Source organism: Achroia grisella, unplaced genomic scaffold, assembly GCF_030625045.1.
Source record: "Achroia grisella isolate CSIRO2021 unplaced genomic scaffold, CSIRO_AGI_Agris_v1 utg423, whole genome shotgun sequence".
Lineage (NCBI taxonomy): Eukaryota > Metazoa > Arthropoda > Insecta > Lepidoptera > Pyralidae > Achroia > Achroia grisella.
Genome location: NW_026712853.1, coordinates 155,820 through 173,548, shown reverse-complemented (window position 1 = coordinate 173,548; position 17,729 = coordinate 155,820). Strand labels below are relative to the sequence as shown.

The 17,729-nt window shown below is 39.3% G+C and overlaps 1 protein-coding gene across 1 annotated transcript; it reads right to left on the bottom strand.

Annotated features, from left to right (window-relative positions):
* Positions 1 to 12,613: 12,613 nt before the first annotated feature.
* On the bottom strand, positions 12,614 to 16,089 carry LOC131844918 (uncharacterized). The gene is made up of 4 exons (XM_059193912.1): positions 15,741 to 16,089; positions 14,338 to 15,543; positions 12,937 to 14,192; positions 12,614 to 12,772 (listed from the first exon to the last, which is right to left on the bottom strand). Exons 1-4 carry the CDS (start codon positions 16,087 to 16,089, stop codon positions 12,614 to 12,616), a joined length of 2,970 nt encoding a protein of 989 aa, XP_059049895.1.
* Between the last annotated feature and the right edge of the window lie 1,640 nt (positions 16,090 to 17,729).

The window sequence follows — 17,729 nt, the reverse complement described above, 5'->3', positions numbered from 1 at the left end:
CAAAGTCAATCGACATATTGATGATATGGACGAAGTAAATGGTGCTCTCTCTTATGTTTTGAAATGGTTTACTGCTAATAATATGCTTCTAAATGCAAATAAAACTAAATGTATCAAATTTACGCTCCCCAATGTAAGGACAGTAGATTCAAAAATCGTATTGGACAATAAACCTATTTATTTTGTTGACGAAACTGTATTTTTAGGTATCACATTAGATTCCAAGTTGCAATGGGGTGCTCATATTGCTAAATTGGCGAGTCGACTTAGTTCTGCCGCTTATGCGGTAAGAAGAATTAGACAATTAACAGACGTGGCAACGGCTAAACTTGTCTATTTTAGCTATTTCCATAGCATTATGTCGTATGGTATTTTGTTATGGGGCAAAGCAGCTGATATAAATACAATATTTAGTTTACAAAAGAGGGCATTATTATATCATTATTTATTTATATTTAAGTTCTAACTTGGCCAGTTCTCATATACCAATTATTACTTTCGATTGCTAGTTACTACTAATATTAAAATAGGAACCGACAAGTAACATGTTTAGAACTTGCGAAGGCTACAGTATATTTCGTATATGAAAACTAGCCAAGTTAGACCTTAGGCTACAGTATATTATCCTAAGTTATAAGAAGAAATGATATTTTATATTGTTATAAATACATTTCAGGACAGACCATTGAACTTGGCACCCATTTAGATCTCATCTCTTTTGTCGTAGAAGTCAACAATCAAGGCATATATCATAATATTAAACTCGGCTATCATTTTACATTTATGTTTTTGATGGGATATCATTACTTTTTGTACATAAATTATACGAGGTACTTATTTATAACTAAATTAATACCAAATTATTTTTGATAACTGTATTTTCGTATATTTACGGGATATAATTGTCTTTTTTTTGTGTTATTTTCTATATTTTCTTGTAACTTTTAAATGTTGAAGTCCAAAGCCAATTCAGTATCAGGAATTTTTGGGCAAATCGGGGCGGTATAACGTCCACAGATGGTTGTACTCTACAATAGAGCTCTCGTGACTTGGATCTAAATTGTTAAGACGTACTCCATCTAAGGTTTTAACTCTGGAGAGTCCAACGTAAACCTGCCCTTTATTAAATATAGAGGAGCCTATGTTGAGAAGAGGACTGCCAAAACTAAGGCCTTGTGATTTGTGGATAGTAATAGCATATGTTAAGCAAATACGGAATTGTTCTCTTTCAACATATACATTATTTAACATCTGAAACTTCGTATTGACACGTTATAGTTCATAAAGACGATTATGTAACAAATTGACTGTTATCTATTGAATTCTCAAGAAAACAATTTGTTACCAATGAGTTCTCATTCTCGAGTTAACTCGTACATTCCTACTTATAACTGTACTAAAATTATTATTAATTTTTGGTTTAAACTATTGTCTATACCATACGTATTTACTAAAATAATGTAATAATAATATAACCACAAATATATAAGTATAATTTAAGAAAACTATGAATTTCGTAGCATAAATCGCAACCTTATACATAGGTTAGTTCAACGTTTTATCGCACCGCTCCCACACGGCGCCGCCGCGGCGCCCTATACCGAAATGCCTATTATTTAATAATTATTTATAAAAATAATGATCTTACACTATCGATGTGCGCTAAATATTGAAACAATAATTAATACCAAATCTCAGTTAATAACATAATAAATACGAAATTCGACTATACTCCTAGTTATAAGTACGAGTATATTTTAGACAGAATCTAAATTATAGCAACTAGTGTTTACCGCTCAATGCAATATTTGAAGTTTGCTAGTTATCGACACTGATGTGAAGGGGTCAACGTAAATTGGTGGCTATCGACGTTTTCATAGAATTTTAGTATTTGTAAGCGACGCACTACTTATATATAATTTATTGTATATTTTTATGTCATGTTCCTCTTAAGATGTTCTTGTTTTGCCCTATTGTTTAGAAATGTATGTATACCTGTATTACGCACCTACGTATGATTTTTATTAAAGGTACAGGTATGTGCAATGACCCGCCGTACTGTCCGTAAGCAAGCGCAAGCCTCCCCACCTAATTGCTTAGTAGCTTCCCACCAACCAACGCGAACGCGGCTTGTTGCACGTCCTAGTTTTAAACTACGCAATATCTTTTATTTTCATCCCTTATAATCTGATCCTTCGACCCAAATCTACACCAGTGTACAGTGAAGTACAATCATGTTTGTAACACCTCCCCGCGATAAACTCACAATAAAAGAACGCAATAAGTTGTGCGACAGGTTAGATAGTGCTAGTGAACATGTGCTCGGCTCAAGCCGCATGGTAGTACCGAGCCCCGCTAAACCCACGGCTCGCAGTGATATTGTTCATGACCGTAAAATGTCTACATCGCGTCATACTATCAAGAATGAATCGGTTGTTACCAAAGAATCTACGTCGTTAACTCGACGCAAGCAACTGGAGCTGGAAGCTGCCAACGCTAAAGCTAAAATACAGATGGAGCTGATCGACAAAAAGCTGGAAGTCGATTTGGCTATGCTTGAAGAAGACGATGGTGTCGCGTCTAGATGTCCATCCCGAATAAGCAGGACTAGCAGCCGGAGGAAGGCGCAGTCTCATGTGGAACAGTGGTTAGAGCAGAGCAACATACAGCCGACAGGAATTGAGGTTCCAGAGGCGGCAGCAACGACGAACGAGGCAGGGCTGGCAGCTAATGTTAAGGATATAAGCCATGTTCCTGCTCCCGAGATGCCCGTCGATAGTATCTTGCAGCTAGCTCACACATTGAAGGACATCATGACTACCTCGTCTACGCAGCAGGATGACCGCCTGTTGACCCGGTTGTCCACACCACGAGAGTTACCATCATACAGTGGTGACCCTATAGAATGGTTGCATTTCAAAAATGCTTATATAGAATCCACTAATACATGCCGGTTTAGTGATTCAGAAAATTTGTGGAGACTACGTCGAGCCCTGAAAAGTGACGCCAAGGAAGCCGTCACTGACTTGTTGATCGGCAACACATCACCAGAATTTGTAATCCAGTCATTAGAGATGAGGTTTGGGCGCCCTGATGTCATCATACAGCACCTTACTTCACAAATGAGAAAGTTAAGTCCATTACCTACTTCTTATCATCATGACCTAATTAATTTTTCTGTTAAAATAAATAACTGCATTGCAACGTTACTTGCACTCAATCAATTAGATTATTTACGCACTCCAGAATTATTATCTGCAATTATATCCAAGTTACCCAGTATTCTTATAACTAAATGGACAGAATATATAAGTTACAGTTATTGGCTACATTTTTAAAGCAGGAAGCTGAGATGGTGATCGTTGTGGGAGTATCACAGTATAAAAAATCAGAGTCCGTACCCCACAAAAAGATTGATGACAGATCACGATACAGTCGACCTATTTTTACCACTACATCAAAACCAGATAGTATATTCTGTAACTTTTGTAACAAGTCCGCTCATTTCCTAACCGATTGCAGAGTATTCAAGCGAGCTATGAGAAAGGACCGGTGGAGATATGCTAAGATGCAAGGCTTATGTTATAATTGTTTATCTAGTAAACATGATAAAACCGTATGCACGGCACCTATGTGCGGTATTGAAAACTGTGGACTCGCGCACCACCCATTACTTCATTATAAAAAGCCTACTACGTCACGTGAGAAGCCGACTGTCGAGGCACAATCATCAACATCGGCCGCCGACGCAGATAACACGATCGTGGCGCATGTGGCCGCGGCGCGCGCGCACGAGCCGCGCTCGTCCACCCCGTCTGTCGACAGCGTAGTGATGTGTTACTCAAAGTGATAAAAGTGAATCTCAGTGGACCCAATGGTAATGTATGTACCTATGCATTATTAGACGACGGTGCATCCATTTCTATGATCGACAGAGAGTTAGTTACTCAGTTAGGTATAAAAAGTGTAGATTGTAGCTCAATAAAATTCATTGATGCATTTGGTATTGAAATATTTCAGTCAGACGCTCCAAAAATATGTACAAAAATATCTGGATTTGATAATGTTCAATATAATATAACTTTGCGCCAAGTAAATAAATTAAAATTGCCTCAACAAAATTTATCTGTCATAAATAATATTAATTGTGAACACTTGTTACCCGTAAAAAATTATGTTTGTAAACAATGTGTAGTGCCTCGCTTACTGATCGGAGAAGATAATTATTTTTTGCTTGCTCCTTTAGAGATGTTACATGGAAATGAAAATGAACCTTATGCGACTCGATCTCGATTAGGTTGGTCCTTACACGGCTGTTTTGGTCGCACACACTCGCGTTCGAATGGTCACTCATTCCATCTCACTCACACCGAGTCACAGGTAAGCGATATTAGCAAATTAAATAGTTTAGTTAAGCAGTCATTCGATATAGATGCAATAAGAATTTCGACCTTAAGACGTGAGAATACGGCACATTTAAGAGCTCTTCGTATATTAGACGACACGGCACGTAATGTAGGTAATCGATGGGAAGTTGGTTTACCGTTTGTTAAAGATAATTTTATTATGCCTGATAGTTATGAGTATGCACGATCGAGATTACAGAGTTTACTGAAACGGTTTCAGGCGGACTGCGCCTACGCATATAAGTATAGGAGAGAGATAGACAAGCTGTTCCAGCACGGCTACGCTCGAGAACTTAATGATTCTGAACTCTCAGCTAGTCACATTTGGTACTTGTCACACTTTGGGGTTCAAAATCCAAATAAACCGGACAAGTTACGCGTAGTATTTGATGGTGCAAGTAAAGTACAGGGTATGTGTCTCAATGACTTTCTACTCACTGGCCCTGACCTATATAATTCATTATTAGGTATCATGTTACGTTTTCGTGAACATAAGTTTGTTATAATAGGAGACATAAAGGATATGTTCCTTCAAATTAAAATTCGTCCTGAAGACCAGCACGTATTACGTTTTCTGTGGCAGCCAGATGGAAAAACGGAACCGAAGGTTTGTGTAATGCAAAGCTTGGTATTTGGTGCTACTAGTTCACCATTTATTGCCCAGTATGTAAAAAATAAAAAATGCAATGAAATATCAGGATCAGTATCCTGAAGCTGTGGACATCATTGTAAATAATCACTACATGGACGATTGTTTACACTCTTGTGATAGTGAAAGTAAGGCTATTCAATTATTGCGCGAAATAACATATATACAGAGTAAGGCTGGGTTTGAAATCACACGCTGGTCGAGCAATAGTAAATACGTTTTACAGAACGTGCCGCTAGAGGCGCTTGCGCCGACTGCAGTCGAGTTCAAACTCGGAGCTACGAACACAAGTGAGCGCACTTTGGGTTTGATATGGCATCCGAGCGACGACACGTTCGGATTTAAAATATCTTTAGATCGCATACCGCAAAACATTTTAGACGGGACAGAATCACCCACTAAAGCTAAAATGTTGAGTATTATTATGTCGGTATACGATTTACATGGCTTTCTTTCTCCTTTTATTATTAAAGGGAAAATTATTTTCCAGTATGTACATCGCAGTGGAGTTGAGTGGAATTGCCGCATCCATACCGACGAACATGCACGGTGGATCCATTGGTTATGCGATTTACGGCAGCTGCACTCGCTACGCATTCCACGGTGCTACGCTAATACAGGCGACTGGACACGTTGTTATGAAAGCGAGCAATGTATAAATATTAGTACGAATGAGTTAGACAATTGTTATATTAAAGAAATACAATTGCATGTTTTTTGTGATGCTTCTATAAAGGCGTACGCAGCTGTTATGTACTGGCGATTTATTCGTTCAGACGGTTATGTACTTATTTGTTTTGTGTCTAGTAAAAGCAGGGTGAGTCCCCTGCGACCTGTGTCTGTTCCTAGGCTGGAATTGCAGGGTGCTCTTCTCGGAGCGCGCCTCGCTACCACTATATGTAACGATCATAAACATGTTCAGCCTACAAAAAGGTATTTTTGGACTGATTCCAGTACAGTATTGCAGTGGTTACGCAGTGATCCACGTGACTACAGGCCTTACGTTGCACATCGTCTAGGTGAACTGGATGAGCTGACCAAGTCCTGCGATGTAATGTGTGAGATACGGTCGGTACATGCAGTCATCGAGACCAGCTCAGATTTATTTTTACCAAATGAAGATAATATTTCGAGATGGATCGTTCTCGTGCGTGCCACCGCAAGAGTATTGTTGTTTATTAGAAGATGTCAACGTAAAGACATACAACTTGATACTCATTTAATGAAAAAGGCAGAACAGCTTCTCATTAAAAAGTGTCAACAAGATTCTTTCTCTTCCGAATTAACCTTATTAAAACAAGGTAAGTCGTTACCACCTACAAGTCGTCTGTTACAATTAACGCCTTATATTGACGACTCGGTTATTTTACGGTCTGAAGGTCGTATCGACAGAGTAGTAGGTGTTGAACACGCTACTCGAAGGCCCACCATTTTAGACGGTAAGCACAGAATAACACGCTTATTAGTTGAGCACTATCACCGACTAGCACTTCATGGAGCCAATGAACTTGTCGTGAACGAATTGAGGCAGCAGTTTTGGATTTTAAAGCTGTGACCAACTGTGCGCTCAATAGCTTCGCGTTGTTTATTCTGTCGTTACAGACGCGCGGATCCACAGCCACAACGTATGGCTGACCTTCCAGCTGAAAGGATGCAACATAATAGGCGTCCATTCAGCTATTTAGGCGTGGATTTCTTCGGCCCTCTCGAGGTCACTGTCGGTCGTCAGCGACATAAACGATATGGCATGTTATTTACTTGCCTCACTGTTAGAGCAATTCATATTGAGCTGACAGTGGATCTCTCGACTGACTCTGTTATAATGGCCCTTAGACGCATGGCAGCTCGACGAGGCATGCCAACTGTCATAGCTTCTGACAACGGCACTAATCTGAGAGGGGCTGACAACGAATTGAAACGGAGCTTGGCAGATCTCAACAGCGATGCCTTGCGTGACGATGGAACCATACGCGGAGTCGAATGGAAATTCATTCCTCCTGGAGCTCCCGAGATGGGCGGCTCATGGGAACGGATGATCCGTACAGTAAAAACTGCATTAAGAGTAATCTTAAAAGAGCGCGCCCCACATCCCGACACTTTAGCTACTTTATTAGCGGAAGTGGAGGGACTAGTAAATAGTCATCCAATCACACACGTGTCATCTGATCTTAATTATCCGGAAGCGTTGACACCTAATCATTTTTTGATAGGTACTTCCTCAACTAGTCCATGTTTTGGCAAGTACAATGACACTGATCTGCAATTAAGAAAACGTTGGCGAGTGGCACAACGGTTGGCGGATATGTTCTGGGCCCGTTGGCTAAAAGAATATTTACCAAGCTTGGTCCCTCGTCAAAAATGGACACAAGAATGTAGGTGTTTACAAGTAGGTGATTACGTCATTATTATAGAACCTAATCTAGATCGTAACTGCTGGCGACATGGTATAGTGAGTGCGACCCACGCAGGCGCGGACGGGCGAGTTCGTGTTGTTGATGTGCGTACACGTACGGGTTTGATTCGCCGGCCGGTTACACGCGTCGCTGTACTATCCCCACGGGAGGATAGTGCTAACTTGGTTAGCACTATCCTACTACTAAGGAGGCAGTGTAAGCGACGCACTACTTATATATAATTTATTGTATATTTTTATGTCATGTTCCTCTTAAGATGTTCTTGTTTTGCCCTATTGTTTAGAAATGTATGTATACCTGTATTACGCACCTGCGTATGTATTTTATTAAAGGTACAGGTATGTGCAATGACCCGCCGTACTGTCCGTATGCAAGCCTCCCCACCTAATTGCTTAGTAGCTTCCCACCAACCAACGCGAACGCGGCTTGTTGCACGTCCTAGTTTTAAACTACGCAATATGTATCTTTTATTTTCATCCCTTATAATATTCGTCCAGTATAAGTTGAAATAGAATCAATTAAAGTGAAAAATTGTAGTAAAATGATAACAATTTACCAGTTTCATTTACTGTTTCACCTAATTACCTATCTGCATGCCAAATTTGAACTTACTAGGTCATCTGGAAGTGGGTTATAATTTTGATCTATAGTTGATCAGTGATAAAAATGACGATTTTTGGACATTAATATCTAAATAACCGTTTGAGATATGTTTATGAAATTTGGAACACATATTTATCTCGCAAGTCTCAATATATGAACCAAATTTGACAGGTTTGTGTGAAAGAGTTTTTGAGTTATGAGGGGGTCAAAAGTGGCTCCAAATGGTTCGTGTAAATATACACACGGTGCTGCTTGCCAGTTTACTTGAAACTCGGCTTGACACGCTACCGCGTGTCTAGATCACTAAAAATAGTATTCATGAATGTTATAAAAATTTGAAAATATATAAAAAAATAAATATAAATTCTAATAGAAAAAAAAATAATACATGGATAAATAAAAAAATTGTAAATGCCTGTAACTATAAAGATACATTATATACGTTATGGAAAAAGGATAGTAATAATATGATATTAAAGCTAAAATATAATAAAGCTAGAAATTATGCTCATAAATTAGTACAAAAAGCTAAAAATAGTGAAATTATTAAATCTATCGACACTAACAAGAATAACTCTAAAAATTTATGGGATATATTAAACAGAATAACCGGTAGAATTAGAAAATCAGTTGATGAAATTATACTACAAGCATTTGAGAAAAATTTCATGAAAACTAGTGATATTGCGAATAACTTTGCAAACACCTTTAACAATAGTGTAAAGTATATCATACCATCTTGTACAACAAAGCTTCTTGATCCCAAAATATGTAAAAACCCCATCAACTTATCTATGCGCCTTAAAAAAGCAACAGCATGTGATGTTAATAAGATCCCATCAAAAACATAAATGTGAAATGATAGCCGAGTTTAATATTATGATATATGCCTTGATTGTTGACTTAGATCGATCCGATCCATCCTGCACCAAGTAAGGTTGAAGCTATTACAAATATTCCTGAACCTAAAAACAAACGATTACTACAAGCTTTTCTTGGTCTTTATAATTTTTATGAGAGGTTCATACCTCATAAAGCCACTTTATTGGAGCCTTTACATCGTTTGCTGGATACCCGGCAAGAATGGCATTGGACTGAAAGGGAACAAAATTCATTTGAGACGGCAAAGCGATTATTGACATTTGATTTAACGTTAGTACATTATGACGTAGCTAAACCTATAACACTTACTTGTGATAGTTCAGAATATGGTGTAGGAGCTGTATTGTCATATGTAACAGATAATAACGAATTTCCTATAGCTACGGCATCTAGAACTTTATATCCTCATGAACGGCGTTATTCACAGCTTGACAAAGAAGCCGCTTCAATTATGTTTGGCATAAAAAAGTTTCAGAACTATCTCACAGGAAGACAATTCTGTATAACAACAGACCACAAACCATTGCTTGGTATATTTGATCCGAAGAAGCCAATGCCTAATATGATTTCACCACGGTTGACGAGAATTGCCATAGCCTTGACATCTCATAACTATGAGATAAAATATAAGCCTGGTCCAGAGATAGGTAATGCTGACCATTTAAGTCGTTGGCCACAACCAGTACAAAGTGAACCTCAAACACATATTGGTGAGGTTTTTTTAATGGCTGAAGCTCCAGAAGATTTTCCATTTGATGCAGAAGATATAGCTAGAGAGACAAATCGGGATAAAATATTATCTAAAGTTATTTATTACATACAAAGGGGATGGCCTGCAAAAGAAACCGACGCTGATTTACGACCATTCTGGTTACATCGCACAGAACTGTCACTGCAAGAAAATTGCATACTTCTGGGATGCCGCGTCGTACCTCACACTCGAGCAACGCTCCAAATACTACATAAAACACATACAGGTATAGTTCAAACGAAAGCACTGGCTAGAAGCTACGTTTGGTGGCCTGAACTAAATGATGACATAGAACTTCTAGTTGGTGGTTGTGTTAGGTGCTTGGAAAATCGACATATGCCTCCTAAGACTACACATGAATGGATTACACCTTCGAGACCTTGGTCAAGAATCCACATCGATTTCGCTGGACCGTATCACAACAAATATTTTTTAATTATAGTCGACGCATATTCCCGATGGCCTGAAGTATTCATGGTAAATAATACAACAACAGCCACGGTAATACGATTGCTGAGAACGACCTTTGCAACTCATGGTCTATGTGAAGTTTTAGTATCGGATAATGGTACATCGTTTGTATCAGGAGATATGAAGCATTTTTTGCAGGCCAATAAAATTCGTCAGGTAACTACAGCACCTTACCATCCGGCGACCAACGGATTAGCAGAACGGATGGTACAGACAGTCAAAGATAAACTAAAGAAAATGAATGATTTATCTTGGGATATCAAAATTCCGAATTTATTGTTAGGTTTGCGGGTTACTCCATGTACAGGAACAAATAAAACCCCCGCAGAACTATTAATGAATAGACAGTTGCGCACATTGTTAGATACTATACATTCAGATAATCTGAAACATAAAAGAACAGAAATACAAATTGACAACAATAAACAGATAGCAGGCAGAGAAACTACTGTGGGACAAAATGTAATGTTCAGAAATTATAGCAATCAGGGCCCTAAATGGTTACCAGGCAAAGTCTTGCAGAAAAGTGGGCCTTCCAATTACAAACTTGAAACAGAGGAAGGTGTAGCAGTTAATCGGCATATTGATCAGTTGATTAAATATAAACCAAGGCTAGAGAAAGGGGAAGAAGGGATTACTGATATAACGTCAGAGGCAAATAAAGACTCTAATAGCACAGACAGTAGTGGTACGAATTACCAACAAGAGCAACAGGAAAATAGTAGTCAAGAGTCAGAGACAATTATTGAAATACCAGATGCCGAGAAATGGGCTGAGATTTTGGGTATCCCTCCTTCTTCGGAATCAACATTGCCGGGAAATCCGGGAATCCGGGGAAAATTAGAACTAAGTTAAATGTACATTCCAGAACTCCATATCAAAGGCCACAAGATCATATAGACAATCTGTATTTATCCTAAATGTGTTTTATATATAAGTGATCATTGTTTCAGTTATACTATTGGTAGATATTGTTTATTCTTAATATTAATATGTTTAATTATGTTATACTTAGATGATCAAACGAACTTGCAAAAGTGAAGTTCGATCTTAATTATCCTGTTTTCGCCGAAGAGATTTATTTTTATTAACCATGTAGTACCCTCAGTACGACTAGCCATTCCGCACACAATATTAAGCGTAGTAGGGGTAAAAAGAAAAAAGTGGGGAGAGCTCTCCTCCACTCTACTTCGCTATAGTATCGTTGAGCAGCCTCATTATTTTTAGAGAAAAAAGATTTGGGTTTATTTACAACATTCACCTGTTTTAAGGGATAAAAATATGGGATTGGGTGGGAATTTAAATCTCTTCGGCGAAAACAGGATAATTAAGATCGAACTTCACTTTTGCAAGTTCGTTTGATCATCTAATTATCCTGTTTTCGCCAACGAGATTTATTTTTATTAACCATGTAGATGTTTAGAGAAAAGTCAATGTTGTAAAATAAAACTATAAGGCAAATATACTGAATATTATTGATAGATTTCTATTATATAATATATTTCTTTATTATTGTAACAAAAAATGTACTTAGGTATAAATGTAACAATCACATCTTACTTATAAATTAATCATCTTAAAATTAACAATGAACTATTTATATATTACTAAATAGATTAGTATTCCTACTGATAATCGGTCTATTATAGAAATTGGCAAAAGTGGTAGAGTTTCCAGTCCAACCAGCACAACGGTGGATTGTATCAACGCTTACGCCAGCGCGTAGTGCAGCCGAGGTCGCCGCGTGACGGGTGCTAAGTGCTCGAAATACATTGGTGTTGATACCACTTAGCTTTAAGATCTGCTTAATCCACCGCCCTATGGTCGATGGTGAAGCAGCCCTATGAGGTTTTTTACAAGTCAGGAATAAATTATTTTCTTTCTGCGGTCTGATTGAAGCAGTTGCAGACATGTAGGCGATAACTGAGGCAGCAGGGCAAATACTCGGCTTGCTTATAAAGAACGGGAGGTCTAACACCGGTTGGGCTCGACCTGCGGCTGATGTTTTCACCAAGTCTGTAATCATAATAACTATTCTATCATCATATATATTAATATTCTCTAATCTGATTAGGGAAATTGTTTGAGTTCTTTGTTCTGTTGCCAAAGCTAACAAAGCAGTACATTTATGTGTTATTTTTTCTAAACACAATGTGTTGTTTGGGTGTAAAGAAGACAGATAATCCAACACAATATTAGGGTTCCAAGTTATATTATAGCGCGGGAATGTTGGTTTTAATTTAAATGCGCCTTTGAAAAATCTTTTAATCATTGGATTTTCGCCTATACAATTTCTTGAAATTAAAGAAATTGCTGAGCGATGATTGTTAAAAGTGGAGTAGGACGCTCCACCATCTAAGCATCTGCTAAGAAAATCTAATAATGAACTTATTTCGACATCGTAAAAATCTATTCTCTTTTCTATGCAATATTCCCATCATTTTTTAAAACTGGATGAATACTGATTTATGGTATTTTTGGACAAGGACGATAACATAGTGTTTATTGCAGAATTCGGTACACCTTGTTTGAGGAACGCCTGTTGCATACAATGCTCGCTGCCAATGAAAGATGGTGGTGCAGCGGGTGTATTGTTCTGAAAGTAGATGATATATATATATAATGGCCTATGCGTCTATTATAGACGATTTATGGCGTAATGGTCCGTGAACAGCTTTTTTCGTGGCTGTATAAACCGATACGAGAACGGCATGGCCTACCACAGGCCCGACAAGGGAAACTATCGGCAGTAGTCTGTACTGAGCCGCCTAGGTGGCGCTTCCGTCTCTTGTCAGCAAGCCTTTGAAGCCAGGCATCATCGCAAACCCTTCGACCCTCCATTACGCGTTTGCGCCAATCTGATTTATTGGTTGCGAGCTTTTCCCAGCTACGGTGGTCTATTTGAAAAGTGGCCATGTCACGTTTGGCGCAATCCTTAAAGCGAAGCAAAGGCCTCCCTACATCTCTCTTTGCATTCGCTATTGCACCGAGCAGAACGCGTCGTGGTAAACGAGAGGGTTCCATTCTGTGCACGTGCCCTAGCCAACGTAGGCGCTTCTGTTTAAGAAATGCTGTCAAACTAGGCAGCTGTGCGATTTCTAGAATCCTCTCGTTGGTTACCCTGTCACGCCATGAAATGCCCAAAATTTTGCGTAGACAACGCATGTAAAAAGTGTTTAATCGACTCTCTTGTTTTGCATACGTTGTCCAGGTCTCGGCTCCATATAGGAGAATGCTTAGTATGGAAGCCTGAAAGACTACCATCTTGGTCTTGATAGTCAGGTATTTGTTGTACCATACTCGTGTACTAAGCCTCCCAAACATAGTTGCCGCCTTGCCAATACGTGAGTCGATCTCCGCTTCAAGCGAGAGATTGTTTGACACGGTCGACCCTAAGTAGCAAAACCTGTCAACTACCTCTAACAGCGTGCCATTCAAAGAAATTAAAGGGGCTTCTTGAATGCCTTGTGTTAGCACAACTGTCTTCTTGGTGTTAACATACATGGCGTACAGGGAGCAGGCCTGAGAAAATTTGTCCAACATAGATTGAAGCTCAGCTGCAGAATTGGCTACAAAGGCGGCGTCATCGGCAAAGAGAAGACTAACTACGAAAAGGTCCTCGCGGTTTCTCTTAGATTTGAGGAGAGAGATGTTGAAAATATTTCCGTCGGTCCTTGTATGCAGATGGATACCCTGATGGTCATCGCCGAATGCTGTGTATATCAGGAGCGAGAAATATATTCCAAACAGGGTGGGAGCCAAGACGCAGCCCTGCCGCACACCTCTGCGAACGTCAAACGATTCAGACGACTGGCCGTTAAAAACTATGGTGCCCCTCATATCCTCGTGGAAAGATTTAATGAGGCTCAGGAGTTTAGGTGGACACCAAATGCTCCCCAGCGCCGAGTACAAACCCTCCCTGCTAACCGTGTCAAAAGCTTTGTTGAGGTCAACGAAAGCCACAAACAGGGGAGTCTTCTCTAGTATTCTGCTCTCTACACTTTTCTTGCAATTGCCTGAGTGTAAAGATCATATCTACCGTGGAACGCTGAGAACGGAACCCGCACTGTGTCTCTGGGTAAATGCGCGCCGCAAGCTTTTGGAGTCTACATAGAATAACACGTCCAAAAAGCTTGCCAACTATACTCAGAAGGGATATACCACGGTAGCAGTTGCAGTCGCCGCGGTCACCTTTCCCTTTGTATAGTGTTATGATGTTGGCATCTCGCATATCCTGTGGCACATCACCCGCTTCCCAGCACTTCAACAAAAGATTCCGCAGGATTGGTTTCGCGCATTCGAGTTTAATTATTTCAGCCTGGGTGCCATCTTTTCCGGGACTCTTTCCGCGTTTAAGCTGATTGACAGCCACGATGAAATCCTCTAAGGACGGTGGATCATCCAGTTCGGTCCAAACATCCATTTTCGGCATACTCAGCACTGCCTCTGGCTGTAAGTATACAGGACGTGAGTAGAGACCGGTGTAATGCTCAACCCAGCGTTCGAGCTGTTTTTGGTTGTCGGTTATAATAAAACCATTCGCGTCCTTAAGAGGTGCTGACTTCTTTTTAATAGGTCCAAGGGCCCGTTTGACACCCTCATAGACACCACCGATGTCCCCTCTATCTGCACAGGTTTGAATGGTGCGGCCAAGTTCCGACCAGTATAAGTTGGCATAGTACCGTGCACTCCGTTGAAGAGCCGCCTTTGTAGCTCGAAGCGCTTTGTCGGTGTCCGTACTGGGATTCAAGCGATGCCTAAGGGCAGCGTTACGCTTTGAGTCCAGCAATGGTTGAAGGTGCTCGACATTTTCCGCGAACCAGTCGTGAGATTTGGTTTTCTGATAACCGAAAACCTCGCCGGCGCTCTCAGTGAGTAGTTTTCTGACGTTATTCCACTCAACATTTATAGGTGCACTACCGTCCCATGCAGCAAGCATTTCATTTGCCAAACACTCAAATTTTTGGACACATTCGTCATTCCTGATATTAGAAAGATTTAGCTTTCTTCTACCCGGCACCTTGGACGAATGTATCCTCTTGGGAGTGAAGGCTATGTGTGCCGCTACCAGTGAGTGGTCGGTGTTGCAGTCGGCACTATGGAAGGAACGTGTGTGGAGAATATCACGAAGATTTTTGCTTCTGGAAAGTACTATATCCAGTTGATGCCAATGACCAGATCTCGGATGTTTCCAAGAGACTTTACGCGACGTTTTACCCTTGAAATATGTATTAGTTACACACAGCGAGTATTCGGAGCAAAACTCGAGTAACCGTTGACCATTTTCATTCAGCTTGCCAATGCCATGGTAACCAATACAATTCGGCCATGCGGTATAATCTCCGCCAACATGGGCATTGAAGTCGCCTAAAATATAAAGGCGATCGCCTCGATTGACATTCTTTACTGTCTCCCTCAGTTGGTTATAGAATCGATCTTTTGACTCGTCCGTAGATATTAAAGTCGGAGCATAAGCGGAAATAATAGTAATAGAACCGCAACTGCTATTGAGTCTCAAGACCATAATGCGTTCCGAAATGCCGCGTGGGTTCTCGATGGCGGACAGTAAATCGTTGCGTATCGCAAAACCCACTCCGTGTTCGCGAACATCTGAGGACTCTTTTCCTTCCAGAAGAATGTATAAGTAGACTCGCGCAATGAGCCATCGTCTGGAAGCCTGGTCTCTTGTAAAGCACAGACTGAGATGTTTAGTCTACTTAACTCTGCATCAATCAAAGCAGTTTTACGCAGATCTTGTGCGCAATATGATTGTGACCCTCCACAGGTATCCGGGAGGCCTGTCCTCATAGTACGGACATTCCATGTAGCAATGCGCATGGATTGGCGGGGCAGTGTTTTACTGTTGTTCTGTTTAACAGGTGCAACAATTATCGTCGCCAGCCGTCTAGCCATCTGCTAGTGCTCCCTACACCCTAAAGGAACTTTTTTCTGGATTCGCACCATTGCCAGATTTCTTTTGAAATGAATGTTAAATGGAGATGTTGGATTCCGCCCATCCTGTTTACATAGGATATAGCGGTGGTATTATCGATACGTAGTAGAATTTCGCAATTATTTCTATCCTGAGCAAATGATCTTATTCCGAAAAACACAACTAGCAATTCCAAATAGTTTATGTGATGAGATTGTTCTTTGATTGACCAATGACCGCCAGTTCTCTCGCCGTTACATGCGGCCCCCCAACCGGTTTTAGACGCGTCCGTAAAAATTTCTAATTCGAATTTTCCACGTCGGATAGGGTTTTGAGTAAGCAAAATATTATTTTTCCACCATAGTAAGTCATCAGTCAGGCGTCAGCGCTTGCGCAGACTGTACGCATAAATAATAAATTCCTTAGTATTTATTTATTGTTATATTGTTTATAAAAGTTAGTTACTTTTGTGTTATTTAAATACTTAATAACAATGAGTAAAAATCTTAGAAAAATTGGAACAAAATCAACGAAAAATTTATCAATATGCTCACCAAAAATTAACATCGACCCTCAAAAATCAACTGAAGAGGTTCTTCTGGAAATTAATGAAAAACTAGAAATTCTATACAATATGCAAAAAACTATTAATGATCTGTCGGAATCTGTGGATTTTTATGCAGAAAAAATATCAAGAATTAGTAGAAAACAAAGATAAAATGGAGAAAAAAATTATCTCGCTGGAACAAAAAAATGTCCATCTAAAACGATGCAATCAGGCACTGGAGGAACGGGTTATATTAATTGAACAAAAAAGCAAGGAGAAGGATATTGAAATTGTGGGTGTGGAGGAATTGGAGAACGAAAATGTAAAATCAGTAGTGAATAAATTGGCTAATAAGTTAGATCTACCCACAGAAAACATTGTGGAGGCAAGACGAATGGGCGTTAAAAAACCTAACCAGCAAAAACCGCGAGCAATTATTGTAACAATGACATCCAGAATACAGAGAGATAAGTGGTTGGAAGTAAGAAAGCATAATAATTTACAGAACAGTGATGTATATAACAACCAAAATTAAAAGCGAATTTACATAAATGAACACCTCACAAAATCCAAACGTGAATTATTGTGGAAGGCAAGAAGTGAATTAAGACAAATTTATAAATACATATGGATAATTAATGGGAATAGACTCGTCCGCAAATTAGAAGGTCATAAAATATATACTGTAAGATCGGATAGTGATATAAATCAGTTAAAAAAGTGTCATGATCTACCAAACATGCCTTGAGCTTTTTCAATACATTAAGTGTAAACAAATGTGTTGACATCCTTATATTATACAATTCACACCATCATTTGATTTACCTACAGAAATTGAATGTGTGAAATACTCGGATGTTGCCAAATGGAATACTTATATAAACGGACATAATAAATGTCTTAATGTAATACATTTAAATATACGATCATTAAGAAAAAATTTCAAGCAATTTTTAATATATATCGAAAGATGCCGGCCATGTCTCGATATAATCACACTTTCAGAAATCAACATAACACAGGATGAATTACCATTGTATACATTGCCTGAATATGATATGTATTGGAACACAA